At 42.6% G+C, this 11,358-nt stretch overlaps 1 protein-coding gene across 1 annotated transcript; it reads left to right on the plus strand.

The window, feature by feature from the left end:
• Positions 1 to 5,098: 5,098 nt before the first annotated feature.
• On the plus strand, positions 5,099 to 8,344 carry LOC104461399 (cystine/glutamate transporter-like; the record flags this gene model as incomplete). Its single annotated transcript, XM_010072982.1, has 2 exons — positions 5,099 to 5,297; positions 8,218 to 8,344. Coding segments are annotated over exons 1-2 (326 nt in total), but the record flags the coding sequence as incomplete, so codon positions are not given.
• Positions 8,345 to 11,358: the final 3,014 nt, after the last annotated feature.

The raw sequence follows: 11,358 nt of genomic DNA on the forward strand, positions 1-11,358 counted from the left end.
GCATGTGCAATTTTGACAGAAATTTACCCTCAGGTCTTGATTTCTTGAAAGCCATGGGATATCTCAGTGTTTGCATCCAAAATCCGAGAAACAATAACATAGTGACTGAAAATTGTTGTCTCGTTCTGCTGACACAAACACAGGAAACTCAACAATAATATTTGTGTACAGCATTGCTTAGGTTATAATTGCGTATATCCTGAACATGAAAAATGAGATGCTATAAAACACAATCATGTTTTCACATACACAGGGCTGCAGTAAGAATTGGCTTTCTCTCATTTGGAGCTCTCCTGCAGGTGCTAATGATTCTCATCTACTTTAAAAAAAATAAATAAAAAACCTTAAAGTGTCAAACAGTTCAGCTGAAGTCATCATAACTTTTTGAAATAAAGATTTAATAGTGAGAAAAATAGGAGGGATTTCTGAAATTCCTTTTTTTTTTCTTTTTTTTTTTTCTCTTCTTTTACAGCTGAAAATTGACTGGCAGCTATCAGCAAACTGGAGGCAGGGAAACTTTCAGAAGTATTTGGCTTTAAACTGCTATCATTGTCTGCAGTCTTCTTGGAACCAGCCCTCTATTTGCTGAATGCATAGGCATTTTCTTGGAAGTATTTTACTGAAAATACAAGAAATAACAATTGAATTGCTTTTGGATTTCTTATATGATTTTTTTTCTTATTTTTAAAATCTCTGAGCTGAATACGTATTTCATTCCTTCTTATTTCTTGTTTTTCTACTAATTATCTTCCTTGTATCCAGCACAAAGTGGAATGCAAAATAATTAAGCAAGTAATTTGTGAGTCTCTGACTGCAAAATAACACACCCCCCAACATTCTTAGTAATTCCATTTTTAACTCAAACTTTGTCTTGTAATAGAGGCAATAACAAATTGTTTTACTCTTCTCACAGTTCTAGGTTTTCATTATAACTTAAAAACCTGTCCCAGCCTATTGAGATTTTTGTATCCTTCCTGATGATACTATTCTCACTTAATTCCCAGTGACACCTGGGTTCTTAAATTGTGTAAAGATTTATTCCCCCCCTTCTCCCCCACGCTAGTTAAACTACTTCTTAACACTACAAAAGGAGCAGAAAATCCCCAGTCAAAACTCCTCAATGCTAGATTCTCTCCATGAAACAAACACTTGTAGGTATTTTGCCCTCCTTTGACATTTGAAACCAGCCTACCACCTTCCTACAGGGCTGCTTTCCGAGCCCCGCAAACAGCTCGGGATTACACAGAGAAGACTCAGTTCAGTTCTCTAAACAACTTTTTCATGCCACACCACCCACACAAAAGAGTTTGGGGCTTTCCTCGCCTCTTCAGTCTTGATATACTTCCTTTTCTCTTCCTCTGTCTCCAGACAGTGTGGCAATGCGTGGCCTGGAGGCTTGGCTTGTGACTCTTGGGATTTGCTTGATGCAATAAACTGATGTACAAATGCCTGGAAGGATCGTCAAGGTATGTTTGCTACGCCTAGAAATTAAGGAGGTTTTGTGGGCTTTGAGCAGTGGAAACTCAAGTCCAGACTCGAATTTTAGGTCCTTCACTTTGCTCTGTGTGTGTGTGCGTGTCATGGCATTCCCATAAAGGGGAATGCTGTCTGTGTGTTTTGTAGCGTTCCCCAGGGGAAATATCCAAATTGTAGCTTTTTTGGAATTGGAGATACAGCTGTGTCTGGTTATTTGGCACAAACTTTACTAGTGTGAAAAATGGGAGTGCCCCTGTATCTGGCATTTTCAGCCTCTGACATGCTGTGGTACCATTATTCACCACAATGCTCGAGTATTTCAGACAACAGACAGGTAGTTCAGGGCTGCTAGTGAGATTCAGAAGGAAACCATCTCACAGTGATGATCTCAGTTATGCTTTGAAATGTGTGTTCAGGAGAAAAAGTCTATGAATTGGGGGAAAAAAAACAACAAAGAAACAATAAAAAGCTGTGCACAATGCCAGCTGCTGTTAGAGGTTGAAGGTTTATTTTTAGAGCATCATTTTTAGAAATATTGCTTCAAATAATTTCATCAGTCTAAAGAAAATTGCTCCTTATACCTGTTTGTTCTCTTTTCAGAGTGGATTTTTGTGGAAGAACAGGGCTGTTCTGAGTGTTGGACAGGTTAAGCCCCTGCGCTTTCAGAAGAGCACTCTGAAAAGACACAGAACATTGTGTATTGAGGTTGCATATTGATACCACAGTCCTTGCTCTGTGATGAATAATTCATATGGAAGTGGCTGGTGGGCTACAAATAACCGGAATGGATTTTGTGAGTGTACTGTATAACGTGGGGCAGCAGACAGCCATGGGTCTTTTCCAGCTCTGAATGGGGCTCAGGTGATGGAGAATTCTCATTATATTTCCAGAAAATAACAAATAATCTCCCATCACCAAATAAGTATCCCCTATCCTGAGTGGAGCTGATAGTTGGAAGTAAGGTTTGAACTCAGAGGAGAAAAATTATCCTATTTGTCTGTTTATTTTTAGTGGATAGCATTGAGAAGCAGTTTATGCAATAGTGCTCATTGGGAAGGCTACACACAGCATGATCACGAAGCTGCCAGTAGTTAGGAAAAGTTTTCTGCAGCCTTCCTTAATTCCCACCTTAGAAATGTCAGCGTGAATTTCACATAGTCCTAAGCTTTGCGTGCGTGACATCCCTCCACCACAGAAGAAGCATCTTCCCTGCATGGGAAAGCATTAATAGCTGCGTCCAGCGGGCAGACACGGACTCAGAACATTCTTGCATTCTGCTGGCTAGTGGTCAAATGAAATTGGAAAGCCATTATACTGTCCAGTGTTTTTACCAAATAGCTGATGGAGACAGCTGGATTGCTGGGAGCTGCCTCTGGATCATCTGGGAAGTTACTGAGCTTTTGATTTGATCTTGGAACCATCTTCCTATGTAAATAAAGGGTAAGCATTAGTTAAGAATAATTGCCTTCAAGTATTAGATCTTTTAAAGATGTCATGTGTTTCTTTATTAAAAAGCCTTTGAAAATGAAAATAAAGGTCATCAGCCCAAGCCAGTTGTGTGGTTAACGCTTGTTCCTGGTTTGCTTTGATCTAGTTAGTTACTCCAGGCATTTATAATCTTACTGGGGGGCAGGCCATGAAATGTGTACATCAAGGGCAAATAACTCTGCATAGCATACCACCTACTCGTGGCTTTGCATGGAACCGGTGCCGTGAAAATTGTCTCGGTTTGGACTGTGTGGAGTCAGGAGGAGATGCTGCCCACGGTCGGTCTGTGCCATCGCCTATGGCACACGCTGGAGGGGCAATCACTTCCCCGAGAGGTCGGGCACATGGTCCAGCAGCAACACGAATATGAGCAGTACAGAGAGGTGAGGGATCAGCTGCTGCGCACATCAGCAGATGCAGGACGAAGTGGGATGTGTTCAGAAAACAGGCAAGCACTGACAGGATGCAGTCAAAAGCTGCCATTGCTTTTGTTTTCACCTGTGTGTATTTAAACTAGATAAGCCTTTTTTTTTGTGCCTTCTTTTATCTCAGTGCAGATTATTTCAGGTAAGTTATAACTGCAAGTATGAGGCTTTAAAAACACTGAAGTGTTACAGCTGCAGTCTGTTGATACTCCAAGATGTCCTGTTTCTCAAATAAATAGAAAGCACAGTTCTGCCCTGAGCGCAGTGCCTGCTTTTCAAATGGTAAAATGTTTTAACTGCTGTCTTCCCCCCTCCCCACCCCCTAAATCCCAGGTCCCAATTAAGCAGTACCTGTAAAAGCAGTAACTGCAGCAATCACTTCTCTTTGCACTGATCTAATCTGAAGCCACGAGCAGCTGCAATAGTTATGCTACGAAGGATTTTTCCCCTTTGGCATTTCTTGCACAGGCTGTCCCTCCATTAGGTTACAAGTGCTTGAAGGCTGTTGATTTTTGTTCTGTTTTATGAGAATGCTCTTCTTTTTAACAGTTTAATTTCTTAGGTTTGAATTGGAATGATCGGGTAGTGAAACAAAACTGTTTATGCATCTGATTACCTGTTTATCTGGTCAGGGCAGCTCTACAGTAACACAAAAAAACCCTTTTTGAGCCCTGAGTGGCTCCCGTTGTCCTCCTCCTGCCAGATCCCACGCCAGCCGTGACTGCAAGTGTTCAGTGTCGTTGCTGCCTTGCTTACCAACACCTCAGAAACACGCCGCACATATGAAAATTACTGTACTTGGGAAATAACCCAGGGTTTTCATTAGGCTGATTTGGGTGTGTTGCTAGGCAACACGGGGTAGCAAGGGGTTTGTGTGTATTCTTTATGTAGGTTCAGGCAGTCCCTATAGAAATTTTCAGGTAAGTACTCGTAGATGTGAGAGAGGCTGATCAACTGCAGCGCAAGAAGTTAAGCAAACATAACTTTCATTAAGAGGAGTTTTTTCGAGAAAGAAATTGGATTAGACCCAGAGATGACGTGTTCTGTTTGATTCCTTTTCCCCTTGTGCTCTGACGAGCTTTGTGTTTAGGCAGGCTTTTGTTTCTGACTCCAAGTTGCTTTTAAAATCTTTGGGAGCGTGTCTCGGGGTGGTGAGGGTGATGTGCTTAGCTTGATTGGCTCGCTTTGCTTATGAGTGCTTTGTTCTTCCCACCACGCTCAGATCGGTTGTGCAACATGCCCCTACCGTTTAAAAAAAAAAAAAAAAATGCTGAGTAATGCCAGAGGTTTCTCAAATGGCTGATGCAAACCTGGAGAATTTGCATCATCATTCAGCTGGAGTAACTTGGTATGACAAGAGCTTAAATACAAGTCCACGCGGAAGCTGAGCTGGTTTCCAATGCTTGGGCAGTACCAGCTCGCAGTGGGAAAGCGCAGGTGTTCCTGAGCACTGCTCAGATAGCAGGAAAGGCTGAAACAGACTTTAGGAGCTTGTTACCTGTGCGTAGGAGCAGCTGGGAAGATAAGAGAGGGGCAGGGAAAAAAGTTGGCTACACAGAGGAAAAACCCTCGAGGTTCTGCTGTAAACTTGTTGGCTGTGCTGGGTGTCGGTGTGCTGGGGGCACTGGAGCATGTTTAGGAAAGCTGCTGGAACCACGGTCACTAATGGAAGCTACTTGCAGGGGCAATCTAATGGCAGGTTGCCCTCTATGGACGGAGGCCAGCCAGCCCAGAAGGAAAAAGTTGTGCTGAAGAAGAAAGTGACACTTTTGAGAGGGATATCCATCATCATTGGCACTATCATTGGAGCTGGCATCTTCATCTCTCCCAAAGGCATCCTGAAGAACACGGGCAGTGTTGGCATGTCCTTGACTGTCTGGACAGTGTGTGGCATCCTCTCGCTCTTCGGTAAGTCGCTTAAAAGTCTCTAATTGGTCCAGAGGGGCAGCCGGTGGATTATTACTATTATTTGTCTGATTATGCCATTGGATATCGAGGCACAGTGTGGAGCTTGAGGACCAATGGGGCTACAGAAGATTTTTGCTGTGTGATAGGTTGCGTGGAGGGCACAGAGGAATGCAGCCCCTGTCCCCCTGGCGCCTCATCGGTAAAGAGTGGGAGCGCAAATTATTGTTTCTTACAGGTCCCTAAAGGAACAGGAGAAGTAAATGTCTGTTTTATGCCGTGCAATGTGCTGTATGTCTAGTGCTTTTCTTCTGGCTGTAGGAGGTAGTTTACGGTTTGCTTGTAAGGCCCCCAGCAGCTGGGGATGCGGGTCACCTCGTTTGAGCACCGGCGAAATGGTTAGACAGCTCGAATTAGCTCCCCAGAGGCTAGATCAAGGTCTGAGAGGGATCATTCCCACTGGACGTGAGCTGTATTGGCACGGAAGGCAGCAAAATAATAGCCCCTCTGCCCAGTCTCTTATTACTGCTCTTTGCTTTATTTCCTGCTCACGATGCTGCTGTGAAAGATTGCGCTGAAAAAACCAGCGTGATGGAAACAAATTTGTAATGTGAGTTTTATTGCTGGCTTGGCTATCATGACAGTTTTTACTAATTTTGTGTATTTTTGAGCAGCATTAAGTTCCAAAGAATGCCAGTTTATTTGTTCTGTACACAAAGCCCCCATTCAGAGGGAAAAACCCCACCCTGGCCTCTGCGGGACAGAGGGTCCATTGACCTACTTAATGAATATATCTCAAAGCAGCTGAAGAACTAACATGAATATTGGCTTTATTTAAAACTGAAACGACTTGTTTTCTGGTAGGAGGTAACAAGGACAAACACAGACTTAACATGTCTGCTTAACAGGTGGAACACGCAAGTGCCACCCTGTGTAAATTGGCTCTGGGCTTAAAAGAAACACGGGGCTGTTTACAGGCTAAGCCCACCCAAGCCAAACAGTGCGAGAAAGTTAGGACCCGTTTTGGTCAAATGTTATGTGCGTTGCTACAATGTGCAGCATAATCTGTTGTAGAAATGTGGAAGTCCTGCCTGCAGCCAAAATTCCCCTAGAAAGACAGACAGACCTGAAATACAGTTTGTAACCCTGTTAGAAGACCGTGGGCTTTAGATTTAGTCGAAACAGAATTTGCTTAAGCTTTGCATTTTTGGCTTTAACTTTTATAGTAGTAATTGTCTGGCCGTGAAGTAAAAAAAAAAAAAAAAAAAAATTATCAGAGGGATTTTCCAGGTCATTTTACAGATCTCAAGATATAAAGATCTGTGTAATTTGGCGCAGCAAAAGGTATTTTTTTTATTTTCCTGAATGGACCTGTTACAGTTATTTTTTTCATATTTTTTGTGTCATTGGGTGCTTCTAATTCCCTGCATGACTTAATTATAACAAAAGCTCATGCAAAGGTCACTTAAGGTCTAGCTGAGGCTGTGTGTATAACCTGTATCGAAACACAATTTCATTTCATCCTGAACCTCAGCAGAAGAGGCTGGCAAGAGAAGACCCATCAATACCTTTTTTTTTTTTTTTTTTTTTTGTTAATGTGGCTGAAGTAATTTCTTTAAGAACGTTTTCAGGTAAGCTGAAGAATAGCGGATAAAAACTGCCACACTTTTGCAAAGCCCCAAACAAAGCGACTGAACAAGGATGGAATTTGTCGTAGTGTGGCACACCTTGAATGGGCTTGGATGTGTTATGTAGTTTTGACAACTGTAAAACTGTTAAAGCGTTGCAGCACAAAGGAGTGCAGAGAATGAAGCTAAAACAAGTTCATAGATGCTGCTGATCTTACCTCTATGCAATGCAGTGCCTGCAGACTCCATTAATGTTTTCCTGTGGCTTCTCAGATGCTCCTAAAAGGTTGCCTACATTTATCGGATGTGGTCCACCTCTTTTCTATGGATGCGGTCCACCCGTGGAGCTGAGCATCCACTGGCTCTGTGGCTGGGTGATGGCTCATTAAGCGACGGTAGCAGATGGCACGTGGGCTTCATGCAGGTCCTCATATCTGCAACATGCTGTTGCCTGCTTCATAATGGCAGAGGTTGCGTGTTGTGCTGGCGGCAGCCTTGGGAGCTCTCTGGGAGCTGTTACTTGCTGGGAATGCTGCTAGCACTTGCTCCAAAGGGGCCTGAGCCACTTCTGTGTGAACCTGGCTGCCCCTAATGCTGTGATGTGATGATGATTTTGGTTTTATTTTAGCTGGTGTAAATGCACCAAAGGATGATCTGAGACTCCTGCTATGAAACCGTGAAGTTATCTGTATTTAAGGCAATGCAGAGATGGACCGAGCTTTCATTGCAATAGTAGTACGCAGCAACACTGCACCAGAGCTAAGACATCCCCTGAATTTTTTATGTTGGGAGTACCATAAAGGAAAATTCTTAATCTGCAATTTTTGCTTCCAAATTTTGGCCAGCTGATTGCTTCACCTGTGGCTGAGGAGGGGGAATACAGTTTTCAGGCTTTTCTTCAGAGGCAGAGCCATGCACCTCTAGGGCTGAAAGGAGCTAATCATCCTTTGATAACAAGAAAATGTGTCAGAAGTATTTCACTCAGTGGTATGGTCAGACTTGGCTGACCCGGGTAGCTGGTGTGACACAGCATTTTGTTGTCCCTCTTCACCAGATATGGATGAGTAATGAAATGTGTTGATAGCAAATAGTTTGTTCAGTGGCTTACACGTAAATGTAACTGGGTGTACATACAGCTTGGTAAACTGAGTGAATTTAAATGTACAAAATTGAAAAAGACATGATAGATGTGTATCAAAAGTAGTTGTGGTACCGCAGCAGCTCCACTGTTTAGTTTACTGTTTTGAGAGTTATTTCTGGATGTCTCTTGTAATGCCACAGTTTAATCCTCACAGGTGCCCTCTGCTATGCTGAACTAGGAACATGCATTAAGAAATCTGGGGGTCACTACACCTATATCCTGGAGGCCTTTGGGCCACTACCTGCTTTTGTGAGAGTCTGGGTTGAATTACTCATCATTCGGTAAGTGGATCGTGGCTTTTCTGTGTGTCTTTTCCGATAGCAATACACTTTTCAATCATAAAGAAAAATCTCCCATATGTGATGTGCAAAACAAATCAAATGTGTCTTGATCAATGAGCTGTGTGCTTTTAGTATGGTTGCTTCAGAGAGTTTAACAATGCTATTTTGCCCATCAGCATTGAAGAATTCGAAAAGACATATGTGCGTGTATGGGGGGGAAAAGATTCTAAGAAAACTGCCTGACACACAGTCCAGCTACTTCTTTTAATTTTGTGAAGCTTATTCTGTTTGTCACTGTCCCTAATGATGCTAATGCCCATGCCTATATACAGTATAGTGGAAGAAGGATGTCACCTTTCCCTTTTCTCAGTCCTGGCACTAGCTTTTGGAGCTGTTGCTGTTGTCTGTGGGTAGAGGAATAACTCCTGGTGAAGCTCTTGCCTGCTGGTTTTCAGATTTGGGGGCACCATGTATTCTCCATATGCCAGTTCAGGTTCCCTTGTTTTGTTTGCATGGGGTGTTGGAGAACTTACCTCTTGATTATTACAAAAAGCACTAACTGGACAAACAAAGCAACATTAAGTTCTTACATATCTAAAATCTCCAGATTATTGTTTTGGTGTATAGGCTTGTGGTTCATGCAGCCTGTGACATTGTATGGGTGAATTACAATATGAAGATGCCAAATCATCAAATCATATCAAATCAATTTTCATAATGTAAATTGATAATTTTATCAAACTCCTTAATATTTTTAATTTTTTTTCAGTATTGCTGAGGCTGGAGAACTTGTTACATGTAGAATAGGACAACCCATTTATGCAAAATAACTTGGGGAATGCTGCCTTCCTGCCTTAGGCTAGCTAGCGGTCCTTTCCCCTCTCTTCTGCAATCAGCAAATGAGTCACTGAAGTGCAAGCCTCATTTCAGATCACAACTATGTTTACATAATATTGACAAGTTCTAGCACAGAATGTTGAGTTTGAAAGCACTGACGGTGCTGAGTCATTATGAATCCGTAAATCCTTATCTTGTTTCCGGAGGAAATAATTGTGTATGTCAGATGGTCCCTTACATCCTCCCCACCCATATGTAACCTTTGCATTAACTGCATAATTTCCACCAAATGTGATGAAAGAGCAGATGTCTTAACTGTATTCACTTTTTGCCAAAAAGGGAAACCAGAGGAAACAGACCTGTGTTTTGGTTTTTTTTTTTGTGAGAAGCACAGTGCTGTGAATGTAGCTGTGTCATTGCACATCACAGAACCGACAGAAGAGTGTTAGAAATCCTCCTCTTAACCTGCACCTTACGAGGCGAGGGGATTCATTATTAACCTAGGCACAGGCACCCATAAGAAACCAAGTTCCTCTCCTCAAAGAATTATTATTTTTTTCAAATGCATGACAGTGTCCCAGGAGCATCATAAAAACACTCTTAGTCATCGTGATCTGCCCCACACCCAGAAAATAATCGTCTTGCATGGGAAGCAACATCAGTGGATTCTTTAATCATCAAATCTGAGAGGCAGCGAGGGAGGCGTACTTGTTATAACTTGTGGTGATCAGAGCAGCGCTGCCAAAACTCTGTGTGAAGTTTTTATATCTGACTCCTGCATCGGTAAACTAATTGTCTGCTGCTATCAAAGAAGTCGAGACCTAATACGTCTCTAGTTTTTTTTTTCAGTAGGCAAATTTGCACACACACTTCTCAGCAAAGCCATTTTTTTTCCTCTGAAAGATTGAAGGATTGTCACACCCACAGGCTGGCGAAGCAGCCGCAACCCAAATAAACATTTCCTGCTCTCATGTATCTTTCCAGCCACTATTTTACAGTCTAGGACACACTTAACTCTGATTAAACTGTGCCAGCATCACCTGCTGTTTAGAAGTGCCTCATGCTATGCTGGTCCTCATCTAGTATGAGTAAAAACCTTTTTTTCTCCCCAAAAGTCAGGCTGTGAGTATATTATGTACCTTTAAAAAAACCAAAACAAACAAAAACCCCCCAAAAAACCCCCAACCCTAGTTTTCAAACAGGTGTAGGTGACTGTGTGGATGTGTTGTCTGTAATGCTTAACATTGGTGGTTCCTACCCACAGGTTGGGTGAGAGCATGCTGCCGAAGGAGTGACTCACTCACCTGTGGTATGTGCTGGCTGCACCGTACCTGCTCCTTTCCCAGCGGCTTTTTGTGCTCCTTGCCCTTATATGAAAGCTGCCAGTTCGTTTTCTGTCCGCTCCTGAGCAGGCGGCTGTTAGGGGGCTGCTGGTTTGTTGTTAGCATCGCAGTCAAAAGGAAAATGCCCCCTTCTTTCAACCTTCCCCCCAACTGATCCACCACATGGCCAGCAACATCTCCTCCCAAACGGGGGGCTATGAGAGGGGTTTATTAGAGGTACAATTGACACCTTTATTTGCGGATAGCAGCGACTGCCTCTTTAAAGAGCCCTTTCTTAAAATGAGAGGGAAAAATCCAAGTTCAGCTGATCTAGGACACTTCAAACTACTTTTGGCAGGCTGCAATTTTTAAAAGCCAGAAGCCTGATGATATTGTATGAATAAGAAATATTGCTCTGATGTAAAGTCAGTAAACGTGTAACTCCAGCGCAGAGGACATTCAGTCTCTGGGCGAAGGCAGAAGTTGCAAAGCCAATTGTTGGCCAGTGAAAGGAGCCGTCCCCGTGTGCGGGGGACGCACAAGCAGCAGCCCTCGCTTGTCCACACGGAAACTTTCCAAGGAAGATAGTTCTGTTCTGTGCTGCTCTGCAGTCTGGTCCAACACAATGCGTGACATTTTGGTTGAGTCATAATGCCAAGAAAGCAGGTTTTGTTTCAAGGGCGAAACTCTCTCATGGAAAATTCCTTTATCATTCGATGGAGAATAATAAATTCTCTGCAGGATTTTTACACTGTTCCATAGCATTTTAACAATTATAGTTTTGTTAAAATTCTGTAGGGTGAGGTATATGCTGTACCAAATGCATTGTTTTATTAAATTCTGTAAATATATATA

Source organism: Pterocles gutturalis, unplaced genomic scaffold (assembly GCF_000699245.1).
Source record: "Pterocles gutturalis isolate BGI_N339 unplaced genomic scaffold, ASM69924v1 scaffold44042, whole genome shotgun sequence".
NCBI classification, from domain to species: domain Eukaryota; kingdom Metazoa; phylum Chordata; class Aves; order Pterocliformes; family Pteroclidae; genus Pterocles; species Pterocles gutturalis.